The sequence below is a fragment of the Natator depressus genome, chromosome 8 (assembly GCF_965152275.1).
Source record: "Natator depressus isolate rNatDep1 chromosome 8, rNatDep2.hap1, whole genome shotgun sequence".
In the NCBI taxonomy this organism is placed as follows: Eukaryota; Metazoa; Chordata; order Testudines; family Cheloniidae; genus Natator; species Natator depressus.
In genome coordinates this window covers 7,576,205-7,600,358 of record NC_134241.1, presented here as the reverse complement: position 1 = coordinate 7,600,358, position 24,154 = coordinate 7,576,205, and the positions used below count along the sequence as shown (strand labels likewise).

The 24,154-nt window shown below is 43.0% G+C and overlaps 1 protein-coding gene across 4 annotated transcripts in view; it reads right to left on the bottom strand.

Moving 5' to 3' along the window:
* Positions 1 to 4,682: 4,682 nt before the first annotated feature.
* TBC1D9B (TBC1 domain family member 9B) overlaps positions 4,683 to 24,154 on the bottom strand; it is a 38,616-nt gene continuing 19,144 nt past the window's right edge. For all 4 annotated transcript variants that reach the window (XM_074960330.1, XM_074960332.1, XM_074960333.1 and 1 more), the window contains 14 exons: positions 23,857 to 24,021; positions 22,863 to 23,013; positions 22,151 to 22,365; positions 21,137 to 21,254; positions 19,891 to 20,176; positions 17,901 to 18,030; positions 16,176 to 16,274; positions 15,203 to 15,271; positions 14,096 to 14,336; positions 13,732 to 13,797; positions 13,240 to 13,311; positions 9,966 to 10,019; positions 7,999 to 8,105; positions 4,683 to 7,389 (listed from right to left, as the gene is read on the bottom strand). In XM_074960330.1, the coding sequence (XP_074816431.1) occupies positions 6,694 to 7,389; positions 7,999 to 8,105; positions 9,966 to 10,019; positions 13,240 to 13,311; positions 13,732 to 13,797; positions 14,096 to 14,336; positions 15,203 to 15,271; positions 16,176 to 16,274; positions 17,901 to 18,030; positions 19,891 to 20,176; positions 21,137 to 21,254; positions 22,151 to 22,365; positions 22,863 to 23,013; positions 23,857 to 24,021 (2,469 nt within the window). In that variant the 3' untranslated portion in view covers positions 4,683 to 6,693. The remainder of the gene's footprint in view (positions 7,390 to 7,998; positions 8,106 to 9,965; positions 10,020 to 13,239; positions 13,312 to 13,731; positions 13,798 to 14,095; positions 14,337 to 15,202; positions 15,272 to 16,175; positions 16,275 to 17,900; positions 18,031 to 19,890; positions 20,177 to 21,136; positions 21,255 to 22,150; positions 22,366 to 22,862; positions 23,014 to 23,856; positions 24,022 to 24,154) is intronic.

The following is a 24,154-nucleotide window of genomic DNA, read 5'->3' as shown; positions in this document are numbered from 1 at the left end:
GGGCGAGGGCACCCCGGGGCCCCCAGCAGAGCCCCGCCCGGGGCCCGGCTCGGGGTTGTGGTGCCGGCGCGGAGGAAAGGGAGTTCCGAGCCCTGCCCGCCCCCCTCCCCCACAGGTGGTTTTGTTTGTTCCCTGCTGTCTCCCGCCTCGCCACGTTAACCGCCCCCCCCCCCCGCTTTCCTTTCCTGCCACCCAGTGGCCGGCCGAGGAACTGGAGCTTAACACCCGCCCGGAGGCACGGTCGGTTTTCACTGATTCGATCTGTGCAATTTGTAAAACCGTCCTGATGAGGCTCCTACCTCCTCCCGAGCGCTGATATGTGAATACTAGCAGCTGGTTGCTTCAGTGCCCCTGTGTCTTGTCACCTCTTCCTCACCCCAGCGGCTCCGCATGCTGTCTCCTTCCTAGCTCTTACCCTTCCTTGCCTTTCCGCTCAGCAGATCCTCCAAACTGAGCCCCACCCTAACGTTCGCCAACCACCACCCTGCTTGCATATCGCATCCCTTTCTCTGTGTCTGTTTAGTCTGTTTACACTGGAAGCTCTTTGGGGCAGGGACTGTTTATCCAACTTTGTACAGGGCCTAGCACCAACAGGCCCTATTCTAGGTTAGGCCTAAATTCTACTATTCTATAATCAATCAAGACACTTCTCCCAACTCAGATTGATATTTGTCATTACACCTTCAAGGTTCATCTAGAAATTTTCTATCAGTGTTCATAAGCAAGCAGATTTTTCATTTGCTTTTGGATATATAATGTGAGACACTGGGTATCAGTGCTTGGCTACATGGATTCTCTCTTCATCCATTTAGTTTGTAATTAGGCAGTATTCCATGCCGTTTAGAGTTGATGGGTCCAATAACCTCTAGCTGTTCAGTTACTTTATGGGATTAAGCAATAATTAAGCAATTGGGAAGGTCATGCCTGACTAATCTAATCGCCTTTTATGATGAGATTACTGGTTCTGTGGATGAAGGGAAAGCAGTGGATGTATTGTTTCTTGACTTTAGCAAAGCTTTTGACACGGTCTCCCACAGTATTCTTGTCAGCAAGTTAAAGAAGTATGGGCTGGATGAATGCACTATAAGGTGGGTAGAAAGCTGGCTAGATTGTCGGGCTCAACAGGTAGTGATAAATGGCTCCATGTCTAGTTGGCAGCCGGTGTCAAGTGGAGTGCCCCAGGGGTCGGTCCTGGGGCCGGTTTTGTTCAATATCTTCATAAATGATCTGGAGGATGGTGTGGATTGCACTCTCAGCAAATTTGCAGATGATACTAAACTGGGAGGAGTGGTAGATACGCTGGAGGGGAGGGATAGGATACAGAAGGACCTAGACAAATTGGAGGATTGGGCCAAAAGAAATCTGATGAGGTTCAATAAGGATAAGTGCAGGGTCCTGCACTTAGGATGGAAGAATCCAATGCACCGCTACAGACTAGGGACCGAATGGCTAGGCAGCAGTTCTGCGGAAAAGGACCTAGGGGTGACAGTGGACGAGAAGCTGGATATGAGTCAACAGTGTGCCCTTGTTGCCAAGAAGGCCAATGGCATTTTGGGATGTATAAGTAGGGGCATAGCGAGCAGATCGAGGGACGTGATCGTTCCCCTCTATTCGACACTGGTGAGACCTCATCTGGAGTACTGTGTCCAGTTTTGGGCCCCACACTACAAGAAGGATGTGGATAAATTGGAGAGAGTCCAGCAAAGGGCAACAAAAATGATTAGGGGTCTAGAGCACATGACTTATGAGGAGAGGCTGAAGGAGCTGGGATTGTTTAGTCTGCAGAAGAGAAGAATGAGGGGGGATTTGATAGCTGCTTTCAACTACCTGAAAGGGGGTTCCAAAGAGGATGGCTCTAGACTGTTCTCAATGGTAGCAGATGACAGAACGAGGAGTAATGGTCTCAAGTTGCAATGGGGGAGGTTTAGATTGGATATTAGGAAAAACTTTTTCACTAAGAGGGTGGTGAAACACTGGAATGCGTTACCTAGGGAGGTGGTAGAATCTCCTTCCTTAGAGGTTTTTAAGGTCAGGCTTGACAAAGCCCTGGCTGGGATGATTTAACTGGGAATTGGTCCTGCTTCGAGCAGGGGGTTGGACTAGATGACCTTCTGGGGTCCCTTCCAACCCTGATATTCTATGATTCTATGATTCTATGAATACAATTTTCTTCCTTCCCCACTGGTACGAAAAAGGCTTTTCTTTACTATTAGCACAGCTCCTTGACTTTTCAAATGCAGTCAGCAGTGGTAAAGTAAGTTTATTTGCGATTTTTTAGTATTTGTACTGCTGTAGCATCTTGGAACCCAGCATGTCTCTCCTCCAGGCAAGTTGGTTGATGTAAATTTTTCAAGAATCCCCAGACCTGTTTTTTAATCAATTTCCCCCCATAAGCTCTTCCTCACTCCCAAGTTTTTTGAAGACAACCATTTGTGGGTGTATCAATGCTATTTCCTGCCCTCACTATTTAATGGCCTCTATTACTCATGAGCACCATAGCAGTTTAAATGCCCACTCCTATGTCTTTAAATGGAATCTATGTACCCAGAAAGTGTGTTTATTTCATAGAAGCAGCTGACACTTTAAAGATTTTCATGAGAAAAAAAATATTCAGGATTTTAAGCTCTTCTATTCCCTATTTCAGATCACACAGGAGTACATGCAAGATAACTATAGCTTCTTTGGTCAATCAAATCTTTAAATATATATATATAGGCAACAAGGAATCTTTCTATAGTACTTACAAAGAGTTGTTAGAATTTCCAGTTTTAGGAGAAAACCCAGCAGGAGTGGGCTGGAGAGCACATAAGGCTACCCAGAGTTGCTGGCAGCTTATTCCATGTGGCTTTGGAAGATTTTTTTTCTTTTAATGTAACGGGGGGAGGAAAGTAAAATTTATTTGTAAAAATCAGCCATAAATTTGCCTAAGAACCAAAAAGCAGAAAGTGTCCAAAAACCTTTCTGCACAGGATCTCTCTGACCTTTTCAAATAGGAAATCAACAAGATCTGCCTTTACCTCTCCTCTCCGCCTTTTCTGTTGGTCTTGAGTCAGGCCCTTTCCTCATCCCTTGACTACTGTCCTCTCCTCCTCTCTGTGCTTAATATTAGTTATATTTTCCCAAGTCCATTCAAAATGCTGCTGGCTCTTCTCTTTGACAACGTTACTCCTTTCAGTCTTTCTTGGCTTGCAATCTCTACTGTATTAGATATTCTTACCTTTACCATTTAGCCCCACCCTATCAGATCTAAAGTACCGAGCTGTCAATTACCCCACCTGTGCTCCTGTATTGATGCCAACATCAATTGTCCATTTATCTTTAAAGTACCTCCATACCTTCTACTATGCCACTAGCTGTGTATTGAAAATCTTCCCATCAAAACGTGAGAACTTTATCCTCTTAAATCCCCCCTTAATACCTACCTCTGCCCTAAAACATACAAATCACTGCTGACCTAGTTAGGCAAGTGCAAGCTGCAACTTTTGATCATAATGGTCCCTTCTGACCTTAGTATCTATGAATCTATGAAACTTTTGTGTTTCTGCTAACTGTTCACGTTATCATGTCCTCCCAACCCACTCCCATTCTATTTGTTTGTTTTGTCCACCTACTGAAGTCTGTCCAAAACCTAGACTTGTGAGCTTTCTGGGGCAGGGACCATCTTTTCTGACTTGTCTGTACAGTGTCTGGCACAATGCAGTGCATCTCTCATACTTGGTGGTGGTTCCTTGGAGTTGTAATATAGATCATCATAAAAAGAAAAGGAGTACTAGTGGCATATTTGAGCATAAATTGGTTAGTCTTTAAGGTGTCACTAGTACTCCTTTTCTTTTTGCAAATACAGACTAACACGGCTGCTACTCTGAAACCATAGATTATCATAGAATAACAGGGTTGGACGGGACCTCAGGAGGTCATCTAGTCCAACCCCCTGCTCAAAGCAGGACCAATCCCCAATTTTTGGCCCAGATCCCTAAATGGCCCCCTCAAGGATTGAACTCACAACCCTGGATTTAGCAGGCCAATGCTCAAACCACTGAGCTATCCCTCCCCCATATATAATATAATCACACCCCAAATTGTATCCTCTGGATTATTAGCCAAAATTTTTGGTGTACTCTTAACTCAAACAGCTTGCTTCCATGTGGAAACATCTGATGTATTAATATTCCAAAGTCAATAAAAATGTTTAAGTTGTTCAGTGCCCCAGGACTGCTGTAATAGTTGGCAAAGGCTTTTCCGCAGAAGCCTCAGGCCTACCTTGATTAAAATAATCATGAAGGTGACCACTGCAAGCCAGAGAGAAGGGACATGTTTTTGCATCCCCATAGCGATTAATCGGTGTGCAATTGCAGTCTCCTGGCATTGATACTGTGAGGGAGATGGGAATTGTGTGGAGGGGATAGGGAGAGAAAAGTGAGACCCTCCTTCTCACACTGGGACTCCCCTCCATCCGAGAGGGTTCTTTGAGTCAGAACAGCTACACTGCAATTTTATAGCCCCACAGCCTGAGACCTCTGAGCCCGAGTCAGCTGACACAGGCCATCCATTGGGTCTACTGCCTTAGGCAACAATCATGGACATACAACCTAGCTATGGAGTGAGGAAAAATCATACGCTCAGACACCCTGAGGGTAAGCAGTGTTCAGCTGATAAAGTGAAAGCCAGTCCAGGGCGGTGTGTGGATTCTGGTTCATTTATTGAGCACATGACAGATCAGACATAGACAATGTAAAATCACATGTATTACCTGTACTTAAAAAAAATTACAATAAATTACTGAATTAGTAAAAGCAATTTTACTAGAGTTGCTCTCCAGAGGTACATGACAGAGGAGGCAGAGAATTAGGAAATATGCATTGGCTGTGAATACAGAGAGAACACCACAAAAGGAAGTAACACTGAACATCGCATAAAATGGTACCTTACTTGGGAACATCCATCAGCTGGCTCCAGTCTTTGTCATCCCCGTCTGTTCTGAACACCAGCCAGAAGCACCAATGTGGCTCATCCTCAGTACTGGCTCTGCACCAGCCCATGCTAACATTCTTGCTCTCTGCCAGTGAGGCACATGCCACTGGAACACAGATGCTTTTGTAATGAGATGAACAGGTCTGTATGAAACGAAATGATGATGCTTCCTGGGAGGGGAGGCCCTCCCACAGGGAAGTTACCGTTCCCAAATGGAGCGTCTACTTTCCTCTGGTCCACAGTTAATTTGCAGAGGGTAATCTGTAGCTGCACTCCCTCCAGCTATATAAGCTTTTAAACTCGCAGGTGAGCTAGTCTGTTCAGATTTCAGGTATTAGAGTGATGGCTGAGAGTAGAGCACCACAACTTTGCTCCCGCTCCCCTTCTCAGGACTGAGGTGTAAACAGCTCTTTGGACTCCTGTTGTACAGGCAGCCTGGAGATGCACATGCTCCTGGAAAGCCCTGTACTTCAGAGAGGCTACAGGGAACAGTCACAAGTGGCACCAGGTGCTCATGTAAGTTTTCTGCCTCATACAAATCAGATCTGCTGTGGCCCTGTCCACAGTGAGAAACTGATCTGTTAAGGTTCTATCAAGTGATATATTTGCTCTGTGATAATTCAGTGATTGACATGGGCTCTGCAAGCCCGGGTCATACATTGATATTCGACTGGTTTATGACAAATTTACTATGGATCTTTTAAAAAATCAGATCCATCATTAGTATATTAAAATGAAGTAAAATATTGCCAGGAAATTAAATTACAGAAGATATTTTTCTTTTAAAAGCTAATGGCTGTGCTGACGGAAAGGTTGTGAAAAAACTAATGTCAGAAGCAACAAGAGTAAGAAAAACAGATCTGTGTACCAACAGCTTGTAACAACTGGGCTCCAGTAAGCTGATTTCCAGTTCAGGACTTGCATCCACGATCTAACCCCTTGGCAGACCCAATATCTTTTTGGGTCCTACTGCTTCTTATGCATCAATGTCAAGGAGCTTGTGGCTTCAGACACAATTCAAAACCACCAATTCCTTGGGTCAAAGAGTTAAAAACAGAGGCTTAGAAAACAAGTGTTTACATGACACTTTCTTGTAAAATGTTGAAAAATCACACGCTACTGGGATGGCAAATCACATCCATAGAAGCCTCCAGATCTGAGAAACTACTGCATTAAAGTCTCAGGATGCTGGGAGCAATGGGATACGATTGCAATACATTTGCCAAGTTACAGTACTGTATCTAAGAACCTAATAAGACTATTTTATAGGCCAAGGACTGAGAGCACTTAGACATACTGCTTAGATCACAGAGTGACAGCCAAAGACGTACAGAGTTTCAAGCTGGGCTGCATCTTCTGTACAAAACTACCCAGAAATCTATAGCAAATGAGGACAGGGCATGGAGTGGCTGTGTTTGAAATAAAACTTCATTAAAAAAGATAACCAGAGGCAGACATGCATAATTTACAGTGGTAATTGCAAGCCTATGGGGCTATCAGGTTCTAATAGCTTTCATGCTCTTGAGAATGTAATGTAATTCCACCAAGCCAGGTCTCCAGAGAGGTGTCTATGTTAAACAGCCACTGTGACAAGCCACTTATTCAGCAGAATCTACTGTAGTTGTTGTGTAGTTATTGGTCTGGGTAAAAAAACTCCTGCCATCTGCCCAATGTCTATAGCCTCACCCTTTATCACCTGAGACATTACTGCTTTCCTTGAGTTCAGCCTGACACTGAGGAGGAGAGATCATAGTCACTGGATGAGCTGAACTGCCTTTCTACTTTCTTCTGCTCTTTTATCTTCAGGCCAATGTCAACCTTCTTCTCAAAGTAGTTTACCAGGGCTGTCTCTGTAAGCATGGAAGCCAAGATCTGCTCAAAGGAGATAGACCAGTCAGTGTCAATGGTGCTGCCATACCTTGCAGCTGAACTGCTAGCTTCACAACCAACCAGGACTGTGTCATCTGCAATATCTTCACACTGCAGGGAACCCGTGCTAACCATGGAGTAGGAAGACATGGACATATCGTCTTTGGTTTCATCATCTGACGGGAGCTGTATAGGAGATCCTGATCCTTCTCCACCATCCCCATCTCCTGGAGTTTGTTTTTCCTGATGGGTTTTTCCAGCCTGGATATCGCCAGAAGCTCTGTCTTCAGGGTCAGCTTGGGGTTGCTGCTCCACTGCTGAATTTTGACTGTGTTCAGACGTTGGTGACTCCTCTTCACTTTCAGCATCGGTATTATTTGCTTTGCAGTCATCAGTCTTCTTCATGGGTCGGTTGGAGAATTTTTTTCCAACTTCCCCAATTCGTAGGAGGAGGCTGGCTACAGTGGCAATGGCATGGTACAGCTCTTGTTCCACTGGGTCCTCACTGAACATGTTGTAAAGGGTCTTGCATAACTCTATAAACTGCTCCTTTAAAAACAGAAAATGAAACCACAGCAAAGATTATGAAACCTCCACTAAATCTACAATGGTGGATGAACTATGAGCCACCTACTGAGAAGCAGTGACTCCTATTAGATCATCCTGTATTAGATCATGCCCTCCAAGTAGCAGCTTATGTTTTCATGATGCAGGACACTTACTAATATGTAGTCTAATATTTTGCATAGTGCTCCATCTTCTAAAGGTAGTGAAAACCCTAGGCAGTGTATAAGTCAGGGGAATGGCATTAAGGGGATGTTTGAAACACACTGCACTGGAGGGGAGCCTTTGTTTAGAGTTCTAATCGGAGGAGGAGGGTTAAATGTACTGATTTTCACCACTGGAAATATGTCTTAAGTTTGAAACAAAATTAGTTTAGTTTATAAGTAAAATCTCAAACTAGTCCTCCATCGGATGCATGTCCATATAATAGAACCACTAGGGTTTGACATCATTAGAACTCTAAATATTGAAACAGCAAGGAATGCTGTAAGGGTTAAAGTGTATTGGCAGAACTGTGAGCCTGCTGTATCCTGCCTTACTCCATCCCTGCTGTAAATCGCTCAACTGGAAACACATTCTCAGTTCACTTCCTACCTGGTTCATTTTCGGGAGATCCTTGATGGTTTCTTTCTTGGAATACTTTTCCTTGGCCCACATTCGCAGGTAGTATCTGTAATCCTGGGGGCTGGTACCCTTCTCCTCTGCAAGGCAAGGCTAGATCATTAGAGGCAGGGGATTAATGGACTGAGATGCCAAACCAACCAAGTTTCCTTCTCTGACAAGGTTACTGACCTAGTGGATGGGGGAGAAGCAGCAGACATGATATATCTTGATTTTAGTAAGGCTTCTGATACTATTCCACATGACATTCTCATGAGCAAACTAGGGAAATACAGTCTAGATGAAATTACTGTAAGGTGGGGGCACAACTGGCTGTAATACTGTACTCAAAGAAAAGGAGTACTTGTGGCACCTTAGAGACTAACATTTATTAGAGCATAAGCTTCATCGGATGTATCCGATGAAGTGAGCTGTAGCTCACGAAAGCTTATGCTCTAATAAATGTGTTAGTCTCTATGGTGCCACAAGTACTCCTTTTCTTTTTATGGATACAGACTAACACGGCTGCTACTCTGAAACCTGTACTCAGAGAGTAGTTATCAATGGTTTCCTGTCAAACTGGCAAGAAATATCTAGTTCAGTCCCACAGGTGGATCTAGTACTATTCAATATTTTCATGAAGGTCTTGGATAATGGAGTGGAGAGTATGCTTATCAAATTTGTTTATGACATCACACTTGCAAACACTTTACAGGATAGGATTACAATTCAAAACAACCTTGACAAATTGGAGAATTGGCCCAAAATTAACAAGATGAAATTTAAAAAGGCCAAGTGCAAAGTACTACACTTAACAAGGAAAAATAAAGCTCACAAATATGAAATGGGGAATAACTGAGTAGGTGGCAGTCCTGCTGAAAAGGATCTGGAGGTTATAGTGGACTGCAAATTGAATGAGAGTAAATAATGTGATGCAGCTGTGAAAAAGGCTGACATCATTCTCGGATGTTTTAGCAGGAGCATCATATGTAAGACAGGAGATAACTGTCCCACTCTACTTGGCACTGGTCGCCTCAGCTGGAATACTGTGACAATTCTGGGTGCCGCACTTTGAGGAAGATGTAGTCAAAGTGGAGAGAGGACAAACGTGATAAAAAGTTTAGAAAACCTGATTTATGAGGAAAGGTTAAAAAACTGGGCATGTTTGAAAAATGAAGACTGAATGGGGCCCTGAAATTTGAAAATGGTTATGTTAAGGCCTAAAAAAACACTGACAAATTATTTTCCATGTTCATTGAAGGATGGACAAAAAGTAATTAGTTTAATCCACAGCAAGGGAGATTTAGGTTAGAGATTAGGAAAATCTTTCTAATTATAAGGGTAGTTAAGCACTGGAATAGGCTGCTAAGGGAGGTTGTAGAATCACTGGAAGTTTTTAAGAACAGGATGGACACACACGTCAGGCAGTGTCTAGGTTTACTTGGTCCTGCCTCAGTGCAAGGAGGCTGGAATAGATAACCTCTTGACGTCCCTTCCAGCCCTACATTTCCATGATTCTATGCTTGCAAGAATACTGTTTTAGAGGATTTCACTGACGACGACTCAGGAGATGAGACCATAGGGAACGGCACTCTGCTTTTAGAGTTTTTCTTATGTGATGCAGAGGAGCAAAACAAACACTTCTGCAATCAGCTTGGCAGGTATGAAATAAACTCTGCTTTTCTGTAAATTTTGCAGTTCTGCAGTTCATGGCTGGTGAGTTAAGGCCTCTCTAGCGCATCAAGACCCTTTCAGCTTGGAGGCTGTTACCATATCAGAATCAGCAAGGCATAAAAATTCCCTTGACCACATTACATTGTGCCTCTTTCCATGAGCAAAGCCTTGAGAGGTTTCCTATGCTAGAGTAAAGGAGTAGGAGTTAAAAAACCTGACATTACATGAATGACAAAACTGGGAAATGCCAGGGAGCTACTTGTCCACGTTAGGGAATAGTTAGTTACCTTTTTCTTTGGAATCCCCATTTCTCCCTCCTCTGTCTTCCTGAGTAGCTGCTTCTAAACAAACATTGATATTAGAAAAGTGACTCAGCGAATATCCTATTACTGCACAGTGTACAAGACAAACTTACATATCCAATATAGTACAGACATGGGTATTTTTAATAAAATTAGGGCTAGCTTTCCTACACCATTCCCCTACAGCATATAGCGGGACCGAAAAAGCCACAGCTTGAAAAATCTACTTGCACACAGTAAGTAGAAAGCTTTTCCAGGTGAGTATCAAGTTTGCAGAATGTGAGTTTACATTTTAAAAAGTTCATAAGCCCTGTGGTTCCAAAGGTTACCTGTTACTCATATTTGGAAAGTCAACTCCTTGGGCTGTGAGGTGTCTCCTAAAATTTCCAAGACTTATGGCATTGTCTAACATAGCAGTTGTCTTAATTTTTTCCACTGGTGCAGCTTAACAGCTGGTAGCAGTGATGCTGGCAGACTAGGTGCCAGTTCATGCTAAGATCCCTAGGTTTCAACTGAACACTGACAAATACATAACTGGAAACATTCTGGCTCCCCCATGTGTTAGTATTATTAAAATAGGCCTTAGTTATAAAAATGTGTTTAGACTTTATGGAATGCTTGTAAATTGCTGCATGCATTAATCTCACTTATAATATCTGTATCCCATGTCATAAGATAACACATACAGGTAATGCTCTGTAACTGCGAATCACCAGTAAGAAGAGAAGCATTACCAAGTGTGAAATACTAGCTTGCCACAGGAGGTGTTATCTCCTGTCCAACAAAAGAAGACCCATGAACACTAGACAAATCACTGTGGAACATGAGAGGACAAAAAACTGTTGATTGCTCTCCTCATCCCCAACTGAAAAGGAGACATGCAACTGAATTCCTCCCAACAGCTGAACTTGCAACTTGAGGCAGAAGGGGGAAAGCAGTAAAAGGCGGTAACAAGGAGAAACTGTATCCTTTATGCTGCTTGGACTCTGAGGGGGCAAGTACTAGTAAGCATAAGCAAAAGATCCCCAATGCTTAGCCTGGGTTAGCCCTAAGGGACATATCGAACTTGCATATTATAGAAGTTTCAATTACCTTTTGAAACAGTGGAACTCATTTGTGTGAATGTGTTTACCTGCTTTAACCTTGTAAATAACTCATTTCCTTTTCCTAGTTAATAAATCCTTAGATGGTTTATTATAGGATTGGCTACAAAGGTTGTCTTTGCTGTAAGATCTAAGGTGCAATTGACCTGGCGTAACTGACTGGTCCTTTGGGACTGGGAATAACCTGAATAGTACTTGGTGTAAGGGACCATCTATCACAAAGGTAAGCTTATCTGGGTGGCAAGATAGATCAGAGTACGCAAGGGGACTATCTGTGACTTCATGCTGAAGCTGTATAGTGCTTGAGGAGTTCACACTTGATAATAGGTTAGTGAAATCTAAGTGCAGAACTCACAACCAATTTGGGGTTTGTGCCCTGCTTCTTAACAGTCTGCCCTGAAGTTGTTATTCACGTTCTTGAGCCACCACAGGACAGCTTGACATTAGCAATGGTAGAAGTTTGAAGAAAAGTGTTAGCATTACACAGCCTGTGAATGAATAGATTAATAGGCAGGAAAGGAAAGAGGGAGAAGGAGAGATTGATGGGATAAGTGGGCAAAGAAAAATATGGTACAAAGGGATAGGTAAGAAAAGAGCACAATATGGGGAAAGGAAGAGAGAGAGAGCTAAGGATGAGATGAAATAGACATGGAAGTTAACTAAGCCCCATGATCTATTATAAGAAAGAAAAAGTGGAATGAGCCCCGGAAAGGAAAGAAGATACAACAAAAGCAAGAGAAATTAAATATATAAAGATGATGGAACAGTATTAGATAAATATATTATTCACATGTCACCAATGTTATTTGAGTAATTTATTTGACACTGTTATTCAACCAGCTCTTTAGAGTAGGGGTCTCCAAACTTTTTGAATCACACACCCCCAGGGCCAGCTCTGGGGAAGCAAAAAAAGAGCAGCCGCCGGCGTGCCGCCGAAGACGGAGCGGGGAGAGCCGAGCTGCCGCCAGCGTGCCGCCGAAGACGGAGCGGGGAGAGCCGAGCTGCCGCCAGCGTGCCACGCACCCCCACGGATGGTCTTGCGCTCACCCCGCTTTGGAGACCACTGCTTTGGAGGGTCACACCTTATTTGGCTAATACATTATTCAATACATATTAGTGAAATTTATCAAATAATATACTTAATCCTTTTATTCTGCTATTTGATCAGCCATAGCAGTAAGTTAAATTTTAAAAAGCGTATTAAATAGAAAGTTGATTGACAATGCTGTAGTACACATTAAATACTACACAACTCTTCCTTCCTTTAAGCTGCAAGGCTCTGGAGAAGCCCTGGTGATGGCACTGCTATCTTTACATTGGCTAGTAGACTTAGTTCTCAGCCTAGTAGGTGTCAAGTAAATTTTTCAATGGGAATAGCCATTGCCAAATTCCACTGGAGGAACTATAGGTCAAACTTTTTCTCAAGGCCAAAGCCTCTAATTAAAATTAGTCACCTTTGGTTATAACAGAGCTGTAACCCAGTAGATAGAATAAACACAGTTACTGAAAGGCATCTAAAATGCACATGAGGCAAACAAACAAAGTGCTAGGTATAGCATTGCATGTATAGAGGGAGTGCCAGTGGAAAGCAGCAATAAAATAATTTCATGGTATTTTACATGGCGCTTCAGTGCTGGCAGATTATTTTAGCATAATAACAAAGAGCTCAGCGTGTGTGCACACCCTAGAGACTAACCTTGAGACTCACAGTGCAAGAAGAAATCCAGCTCTGAGACAAAAGGAGATACTGGAGCAGCAGAGAGAGGGTTTGAGGGCAGGGTAAATTCAAGGGAAAACAGAGAGTGGGCCAGACACAGAGACACACATAAAGGAGGTGGGGGGGGGGGGGGAAGAGACACAGTGAGACTCCCTGAACTTGGAAACAGGAAAGACAGGTTGGTAAAAGCAGACAGCATCATTAACGTTCCTCCTCAGCAGTCTGCGTGAGAGTGTTTCACAGCATGCTGCATTCTCTTCTAGAAAAGCAGGGATTAAACAGCCCATCAACTGACTCATCTTCCCCATGCAACAATGAGAAGCAACCCTAAAACACTTCTACTGATCAACCCTGCTTTAGAGGGTCACCATTCAAACTGCACAGACTTGTGCGACACTTGCAGCCTTCATCTCTTAGGTTAGAGCAGGTGTTATGTTACCTTCTGTCGAGATATCCTCTGTGAAATAACTTGTGGCCTCCAGAGCAGACTCAGCCTCTTCTGAGATCAGAGCTGTACATGCAGAGAAAGGCAGAGAGAGCAGAAGATGATCGGGTTACTGAGGCACCTCTCCCCTCCCATCTGCCATCATGTAACATCCCTGTGGAAACTACAGCACTTACTTACACTGATAATTCATATATATCAATGGTTCGGTTTCTTTTTTGTTTTTTAATATTTAGCTGTCCTTCAATGCAATTTAGTAGCTGGAAATGAGGCTGGCTATGTAACCAGCTTTCTGCAGATCACCAGCAAATTCTTCATAGATCAGTCTGAGAACCACTGAGGTAGGCTATCCATTCATTCCCCTCAGTAGGTGGGAACACAAAAAAAGCTTTATTGAAATATCTAGCAAAACACGTAAGGATGCTCGTCAGCCAGTGTGATAGCTACCATTGGGTGTCAGAGAAGGAGGGAGAAGAGATTACTCACCCGGAGGCAGGTGCAATTTGTAAAGTAGTTTAAGCTTCTCAGTCAGGTCACCATGATACATCCCACCTGTGGGGGAAAGGATGAAATAAATAGCCCTTAGTGTTAAGAGTCACTGACAGCTCACAGGGGCCATACAAGCAAGGGGAAGCTGAAAAGATATGCAGCTACAGCTCCTGTACAGAAAGAAATCTGTGCTGCTGCATCCTGCACAACGTCTAACTTGTTTAGCAAGAAGGCATTTCTCATTCTGTAATGACATCGTCCTCCCTCCTGGATGAATTCTATTGTCTCTCTATGGTTATGTGCTCAGAACAGTGGAAAACTTTGCTAAACATTCCACAGCATCTCTAGAAAAGACACTTACTCATTCCTGTAACAAACTCCTTGAAGTTAATGAGAGAGTCCCTGTTCTCATCTAGAAGCCGGAACATTCGCCCTGCCAGCACAGGTGTGTGGAGGCCACAGGACCAGAGGGTTAGACTGGCAAACAGCTCTCTGAACTGCTCCAAGTCAATGCGATACTGCTCCAGGTAGGGCAAGCTCTGATCTCGGTGGGCAGCTGCAGTGCGGCTGCTCCCCCAATAACAGCTCGTCAGGTGTTTTGCCTTTGAGGGGAAAGGGTTAATAGGTCAAACCATTAATAGTTACACAAACCTTCATGCTTAGGGACTCAATTAAACCTCACGGACAAAGACACTGCGTAGCCAGAGAAGAAACTTTTGCTCATACATCTATTTTTCTCCTCCCCTTATTTATTCCTAAGGTCCATGTGTGATCATGGCTGAGCTCTGAGAAATGAGGAAGAGGATTTGATCAAACTAGAAAAAGTCCGATTTCAAGGAGAACAAAAGGCACTATCAGATTTGGATGAAGACTCAGGCAGAGATTTGAGTACACAAGATTTGTCACAGTGCTAAAATGAAAGTTTTATGAATAAGTCATACCATCTTACTTTGCTACGTCTACAACATCGTGCAACTGAGTATTTCAAAGGCATCACAAACACTGAGTCTTATTGCTCTCGTGAGGTAGGGAACTTTCATCCCATTTTTACATATGGGCAAACTGAGGCACAGAAGGGTTAAGTGACTTGCCCAAGATTACAAAGCAAGTCAGTGGCAGAGCTAGGAATAAAACCAAGGTCTTCTGAATCCAAGTCCTCTACTCTAGCCACTAAACATTCCTTTCCAACATTGCCAGCATCTCTCCCCGACGAATATCATTTAAATGCTGTGAACAGTTTTCCATCATCTTTGTAAATAAAAATAAAAAAAAAAAAAATCAGACATACTAGAGCCGGTCTCACTGGCACCCCAGAGCCCCACTTCTGTACCCCAGAGCCCCACTTCTGCTTTTGACAGATTCTGGATAGAAATACAATGCTATTACTACCCCATCCACTCAATCTTGGATATCTGTATATCTGAGGCAGAGTGACTAGGACACATTCTTCCCCATGTCAGGTCCCTACCTTGAACACCACATAAAGCTCTTCTAGTTGTTCCATAGAAAAACCAATGTCACCAGATATAGCTCGGACCTAAAGTAAGGGAGAGAAATAGAATGAACATTTATTACTCCTAAACTGGAAAATTTATTCACTTACTGTAAGAAACAATATTTTATATACCATGAAAAAGGCCAAGAGACTTGACTAAGGTACAGAGGAGGAAGGAGTGTTATAGTGATTTTGAACTGAAGGAAAACAGTCTCACCTCTCTGAGTTGCTAGGACAGGAAGATGCCAGCAACTGCTGACACAGAGAACAGCTGTACCCTCCTTGAACGAGGAGGGTAAACACAATAAAAAGCTGCTCAAAGTGTTAAGTATGTTTTCTGCTCTGACTGCATTGTAATTGGAAGTGAGAACAAGTGACATGTCACCTCTTTGCCTTTGTTTCACTTTGTGGCTTTCCGATGCCCCTATTGTCAGACATCTATAGCGCAGGTGCTACAGTGAGAGGGGCAAAGGGAACAGGTTTCACAACTGGCACAAATAGAAGAGTAAAGTGGCAGTAAGATGCAGATGCTCCTCCTCCGTCCTAGTCCTCTGTGGGTTCCCAACATGACAGCACACCCTCTGGGTGGGAAGGACAGCAGTATCTACAATCCTGCAACCCTCAAAGAGCCAAGATGAAAAGTAACAAATACAGGCAGCTCTAACCAATGGAAAGTGTTACAAAGGTTCATACTGGCAATGATTTGCCTATAATTTTACCAGGATCACATCTTAGCACTTGAACTGTTTCCTCTGCTCTTCAGCCCAACTTATTAGACTAGATCAATGAGAGCTAAATGTCAGCAGATATATTTTTCACATTAACCATCATCCCTTTAGTCACCACATCCTGGGTTTGCTATTGAGCAGATTTTCAGAGGACTCAAAGCAAAATGTGCTACATTAACATACCAACTGGTAGCTCATTTAATCTGGGTGTTACATACCACACTCCTCTTGGCTGTGTCCTCCAGGGATTGGATCACCTTCAATCTTTGCTTAAAGCGCATCTGCTCAATGTCATCTGCCCTCAAGTTGCTGAATTTCTACAGTAAGGAAGAAAAGCACATCGGGTCACCCTCATGTACCAATGAGACAAGTCTCACATTCAGTGACATATTGTTCCCCAAATCAGGAATCACCTTAGAAGTGACCTGAAAGGGAAAAAATGACTTTTTGTCAATAGAGATGGTCTGCTAAGACTCTTTTGTTAATGGTGGGTGGGAAGTATAAAAACATGTGATGAGATGTGTTAGCACTCATTAGGAATCCATGTTCAAATTGAGTGATGTACCTGTAAGGGGGCAGGGCTTTTTCTCAACAGCACTAATCAGAGAAGTAAAATGATTTGGATGCTGCTGCTTAAACAAGGAAGGAACAAGAAGGAATGAACAGTCAGAAAGAGTAGTGCTTTGAAGGAAGAGAGCGCAATGACAGAAACAGGATTTCCTTGAGGAGGAGACAAACAGGCACTAGTTAGTGAGAAAACGAGACTAGAAAGCAACGTAAGGTGTATGGGAAGAACAGTATAAGGGTGATCTGAAGGGAGATGAAAAGGACAATGACAGAAGACAGAGAGGAAGAGAGAGTAGCAGAGAAAAGAAATCCACCTGAAAAACTAAGTCTTTTCCCAATTTTCCTCATTGCATTGAGGGAGAGGCTGTGTCAAGTGTGCACTGATAACTGCCCTGGTAATTAAACATAAAAATAAACTATTTTCTCCCATGCAAATATACTGTTGTCATCATCCATGAAGAGTTACTTTTGGAAAAGTGTAATTGGGAACCAGGGAGAATGCCTGCTATTTCTGTAATATGGCCTATTGGATTCATGGCTGCTGCTGCAGCCACCACTCCCAGGTTAGCAGACTCCAGGTCATCCAGCTATCATCACAACACAGACACCGCAGAATGGGATTCATGGGCATGCCAAACCTGGCACGATGAGTTTGGTGCAGATACGTTACTCACAACTCTCCAAAAGTTTATCCCCAAAACATTCCTTTTTCATTCCAATATTCAGTAATTAAGTTGCCTCTACAATTCCCTGGCATTGGCTCAACCCATGTGCAAAATAACAGTCTAAAGCTTTTCTCCAGAGAGTGGAGGGAATCTCTGACCTATCAGCTTTAGTAGGCACTGAGAATCAATTTTCAATTTTAGTTAGCATGGTTGGTGAGATTTCATGGAATCTGAAAAGAAGAACAGAGTTGAAGTCCCATCATATTTAACATGAAGACTCGTGGCCCAATTCTGCATCCCTTGCATAATCCATATTCTTAGGCCTTATCTACATTACAGGGAAAATTTGATGTAAGCTACACAATTTGAGTTATGTGAATAGCGTAACTCAAATCGACGTAGCTTAGATCTACTTACCGCGGGGTCTACACTACGCAGTGTTGACAGTAGAGCGTCTCCCGTCGACTCCCCCTACTCTTCTCAATCCAGTGGAGTACAGGAGTCAACGGGAGAGCGATCTGTGATTGATTTAGTGGATCTTCACTAGACCTGCTAAATCGACCACCAATACATCGATCACCTCAGCATCAATCCTCTGGTAAGTGTAGACAAGCCCCTAGTGAAGCCAATGAGTCTTGGCTGCACAAGGAATGCAGGACTGGACCTTAAGTGGCAAAGATCACTCAAGTAAATATTAATCTTGCCTCTGACCTCATAGGATGTTTTGATGAGTTCAAAGATGTCAATTTCAAGCGGTGGCTCATCTCCACTTGTGAGTAAGGCATGCAGGTGTGGGATAGGTGGAGAAATACTCTGCCGATTAACTACATTGTCCAGGTACCTGTGGGGATAAACAAGAACAAAGGCAGGGCTCTAGATTAACACAATCTCAAGAATTAACAAAAAAGCAAGTAAGATCTTAAACATACTATTTCCACTTCCTTTGGACAATCAATCTCATTGGCTGGAATAAATTTATTTCTTCCCAGCTAGCCTGCCTAGCACTATTGATGTCTTTCACTCTAGTACAATCAGTTCTCATTTAATTCTTCAGAGCACCTGTTTTTAATGAGATTTCAGAAAAATAAGGTGCAGGTGGTGGCATGTTTGGAATGGATCAACATTTAACTTTGCTACAGGAAGCCTTCTTACATTTGCTACATTACAGGAAGATTTGCCTCATCAGGTTTTAGGATGCTCCTCCCACTAGGAGCTGTTACTGACAGTGAATCAGAATTCTCCCTAGATTTGGTAGCAGCAACCTTTCAGACTTCAAACTCAAGCTAGACAGCAGGGATACATCATGCCAGGATGGGCTTTGGAAAATATGATGGAACTCTTCAGACCTTAGCTTTCTATCGTGAGACCCCATTTTCTGGATGCTGTAGAAGAAAGTCAACTGAATGCTTTTGGATTCCTGAGGGTAGAACAGAATGGGTCTTTCTTCATAGTGTGATGCTGTATGATTGAATGTCACCATTTAGATAATTGATACTGCCATTGTTATACAACTGCAACAAATCTTGTACAAAGTATGTCACGTAAGGTGTCGATAGAAAAGTTATGATTTGGTAAGTATGATTATCCTGTTTATATGCACGCATCATTTTAGTATCTGAAGTTATGAATATTGGCTATGTATTGGCATCATACATATGTGTTGTATTCCTGGGTAACACCCACCAGGTAAAACTTACATTAAGGCCAAACAGCTATGTACTGATGGCCCAGCAAGGACATTTAGCTCTCCCAATGGGCCATACGAAACTCACTCTGCCCAGGTAGCTCTTTCTGTGGACACCTCAGCAAGAATATGGGCAATGGCTACCCCCTGTGAGTCATCAAGCCATGTGAGGACATGGGATATGATCATGTGACCCTGGACTCCATCTTAGGCCAGTAACTTTCCACAGAGACAGTAAATTTCCAGGCACATGGCAAAGGATATAAAAGATCCCTGAGCTATCTCCATTTTGCCTCTTTCCTGCCTTGATTCTCTGGACTGTGGATTTACAACTAAAAGGAGCATTTTGAAATACGGACTGAAGACCTTCCAACATTTTGGAAGTTATGAGAGAGATTTTACAAGCCAGCAGTCTATTCCATCACTGCTACAAATCTGATATAAGGATGTTGCTATTATTTGTATGTATATGATCAATTAACATTATTCACTCTCTTCTTTTTCTCTTTTATTATTAAAACTTTAGTTTTAGTTACTAAAGGATTGGCATCAGTGTGATTATTGGGTTGAAAGTTCTGACTTATATATTGACCTAGCTAAATGGCTGATTTCTTGGGATTAGAAGAATCCTATATTTGATTAAATTGGTTTTCAGTAACTACTCAGATAGTGTCTGGGTGGGGAGAGAAGGGTTGGAATGCCTAAAGAGACTGAATTTTTGACTTCCTGTTAACCATTGTGGTGAGACAGAAGTTTATTTTTTATTACTGGATTGGTATAATCTAATGTTAGAATAACCAGCAGTTTAGGGTGAGTCTGCCTTATTTCTCAGCAGTTTGTCCTGAATTTGGCATCCTCAGCTGTGACCCACTGAGACACCGTGACACCGTTGACAGTTCAAACTGCTAAGCAATGAAGATTGTGAGAGCATGAAAAATATTAAGGATTTCACACCAGAGTGGAAGGGCGAGTACCACTGCCGTTCACTTAATTACAAAGAAGAATAATGAGGGCTACCTGCCCAGGACAGTCATGGCTTCGCCTTCATCACAGCAGTTTAGCAGCTTATCCATGTTGGCATCCAGGACGGCCAGAGACACCTGCAAGATAAGCTTGATGCCCTCGTAGAAGAAGCAGTCAACAATGACCACAGCACTCTCAAAGGGCATGACGCTAAGGAAGAGGGTGAGGAACCAGGAGAGAGAAATGGTGGAAATCACTCCCAATTCCTGCATCTTCTCTGACAGCTGTGGAAGGTAGTCTCGCGTGAGCTCCTCAAAGATGCCTTGGTCCACTAATGCACCTGAAAAGACAAGGGGGAAGTGACAATTTGCTGTCGCGGGACTGGGCACAAAGTAATGTAAGTCTATGCTAGTTGGATAAATATTGATTCTAGTCACAAATCAGCCAGTTTTCAACAGAACTGAAATCAACTAAGGTTTGGTCATATGTATTTCCTGGTTCCCTCTTTAATATAACTGAAGAGATCTGCATACACATGTGAATATCATGTGATCTGCTACTGTACACCCTGCGGTGAGCAAGTCATTAATTGATCTGTATATCCCACCAGACGAAAGAGTGGTGGGGTGAACGATTCTTGTTCTAAAAATAATGTCACAGAAGCAGAGAGATTAGAATTGAACAACTGTGTGGGACAATCACCTACAGCATATACTTTAGTGCTTTATCCAGTCTAATTTTAGAAGTTCCAAGCAATGGGGCTTCCACAACTTCCCTTGGGAGACTATTCTAAAACTGAACTGATCTCACAATGAGGAAGTATTTGATAGTCAGGTTATTTTTTTTCCCCTAATTTCATCCCATCATTCCTATTTATACCCTTGAGTACCAACCTAAATAACTCCTGCCACCATTCCTTTGTGTTTACACCCTTCAAATACTTGGTAGACTCCCCACCCCTTCGTCATGTACACAGTTAGCTCTTTTAAATCTTTCCATGTAAGTCTAGCCCACCAGCCCCTTCCCATTTCTGATTCTCTTCTCTGTCTTCCCTCCAATTAATAGCTGTCTGGTCCTGAAGGGTTAAGAACTGAATTATTCCAGGGAGAATAACTGGATATTTAGAATTTGCAGGAAATTCTTTACACATCATTAATGAGGCCAAAGCTTTCATCGGCTAGTGTCCCACAATCTTTCAAATGCACTATGTTTAATGGTCTGTTAATAAACACAACTGTCGTTCTGCTGATTGTATAATAGAAGGAAATGCCAGCCCCCATGATGAATGTGGCAGACTCACCCACTACCCTGGAATTGTAGTAGTCTGGCAGCATCCGCTCACACAAGGCCACCAGGATCCAGAAAGCCTCTTCCTCACTGCAGTACAGCAACAGTACCGATGTCACGATGTTCATGGCCTGGGAGCAGGTAGAGCAACACAAACATGCATGGAGAGAAAAATACCACATTAGCTGAGGATATTCAGGAAGGTAATGGGACACTATAAATGTGAGATAAATGTGGTTAGAATACTATGCTCCTATGGATAAGGTAGGAGACCAGGAGTCTGAAGATCTATGTTCTGTTTCCAGCTAACCGCTCTAGGCCTCAGCTCCTGCAGCTGTGAAATGGGGATAGCTCCATGCATCTTTGTAAAGCACTTTGATCCATGGATGCAAAGTATTAGTATTAATTAACCAGGTTACTAAAACCTTGAAAAGGGTATTTATGTTGAGAGTTTTTGATAGAGCAGTGTGAAGGGGGCTGTAAATATCCAAAGGATAGATAAAACAATTCAGTTTCTACATATTCTGGATATCCTATAGCGGTTTACAAATGAGTTTGATGCAGGCTGTGCACGGTCAATACAGCTGTCTTCATAATCTCAGCTAGTTCTCATGCACTACTTAGGAAACTAGAAGGTGCTTTTACTGAGTGAGAAAAGGTTAGCCAGGACACTGGGGCTCTCCCCAATCTAATAAAATATTCTGTGGCTCACAGCCACTAGAATTATTTCCAGGGCTGTAAGTAATAAAACCCAAGTTAGCAGAGTATGGTTTCAATCCATCAACCTCTGGGTTATGGGCCCAGCACGCTTCCGCTGCGCCACTCTGATAGGCAGAACAAATGGATTTAACATCACATCCAAAGGACAGTTACAGTTTTACAACACAGCAGCCCCTGCCTTAGCGCTAGAGTATAAGGGCATCGTCAAGGAGGATCCCAAATTCCAGTGTGAAACTTCTTTAAAATGGGGGTTTGACTCTCAGTAATGTCCAAAGCGTGGGGTGGCTAATCCATACTCCCCTCTTACCTGACAGTACCCGATTGTGGGGTTTCGGAACGCGTAAGCTGTCAGGACCCTCCGAAGGGCAGCGATCCCCAACTCATTCTGAAAGGCAGGGTGCTCTGGCATGGAACGGTGCAGGTCTCGCTCAATTTCCTCTGTGGCAAGGCTGTATTTCCCCATTGACTTTTCCACCAGCTCTGCATAGTACCCAGGAAGCGTCACCATCTCATTCCAGGCCCCTACAATGACAAAGGCATTGCTTCACTCACTTGTCCCCAAAGTTTCAGTGAAGGGGCAGATAGGGCACGGTACACAGACTCGAATACAAGCAGATCCCAAAGTTCAGAAGCAAATCTGCAGATAAATCAGGTAATTCCCCAGCTTCTAAATGTCACAATTCTGACAAAGATGACTATGTAGCACCTGGGAGAAGAGAGAATTTCCTGTCACTGTACTGTCATGCAGCCCTAGCAGGCAACAGATCATAGTCTCTTCAGAAAGCACCTGCTGGCCTACTGCATTCAGATTGTGAGAGAAACTGGGTCTCTCTAAAGCTTCATGCAGCTGGAGTACACCGGGGAGTAAATGATTAATTTAGAAATAAATGTGATCTACTTAGATATGAACATTTAACTCTTGCAACCTCGAAAATTTGCAGAAGGCCTGATATTTGTTAACTGCAGAAGGGCTACCCGTTACCTGGGAACTGTCTCGAGTGTACAGTAGAGCCTTTTACCTGAGAACAAGAGCCACAACTCTCCACGAAGATTCTCTGGGATCCCTTTTAGTACCAATTCACGGGTCTTGGCTGTGCGATACATACACATTCCTCGCCCATACTCAAAGAAATGAATATTCCATGACTCTTCCTTCATCTTCTCCTTTGCCTAAGAGGAAAAAACAAACAGAGCCTTTGGATGGACTAAAGCATTTTCATCAAGTTCACCTATAGAATGAGAGGTTTCAGAATACTCAAGCCTGTACTTGACAAAGGAAATACAGTGCCACATTTAAACTGTTCCCTCTTGCTTATTCTTTGATGCGCTACATTCACTATATACATAATTTATGAACAACTGATCATCTGTATCAAGTTTCTAAGTATTCACTGCCAAAAGGTGCAAGCAAGTAGGTTGAAACGTGACATTGATACAGCTTTTACTTGAATAAAGAGGCGCTAGTCTAGGATGTGATGGATGGCACTGTCGTCATGACACATCACCCTTCATCTTAAAGATCTGATTTTAAATAGATCACAAGTGAAATGATTTTGGTGGCCTCGATCTACGTTTTATGTCTCATCTACAACACAAATGTAATCAAGTCAGCGTGTTCTCTTACTACATGGTTAAAATTACCACGTCCCCCGTACCCAGGCTAAAGCTCTTGGAAATCTGAAGCGAGAGCGAAACTGACTCAATGGATAATTATCAACATAGCACAAGAATTTAGCACAATTGGCAGTCTTTGCTCAAGTAGCCCACGACTGGAAAATCAAGACAGAGCTTGGGTTACAGCTAAGATGCATTTCCAGAGCTGTATGGGAGCCTAGCAATGGAACTGCAGCTGGTGACACAGGTCAGCGGGGAGATGCACTGATGGAGCTTTGGAGTATAGAATGAAGAATGAGGAAGCTTTCACTATGCCTGTCTGTTCTAGTCTGCACTTCACTTAAACACCAAACTCCTTGCAATTAATTGTTTTCCATTAAATGTAAGCAGCTTGTATACCCCTTTGGGTCCCAAGAGCTCCTCGGAGTTTCTCCTGAAGAGTTTGAGTAGCCCCTGGGAGGCCGTTGGCACCTCCCCTGTACAGAAGCTGGGGACCAACTGGTTGTTGAGAGTAGAGGTTGGGCTGACTGCAGGTGGACTGCTGGAAGAGAGCTCTGGAAACTCCTGAAGAACAAAAATATATAGTCTGAAAAAAAGCATAATAAGCTTCTACTGTTTATTTTGCAAGCACATTTTGTGTGGTCAAATACTACACTGAAGTCCTCTCTATAAAACATGCCGACTTCTCCATGCTGCC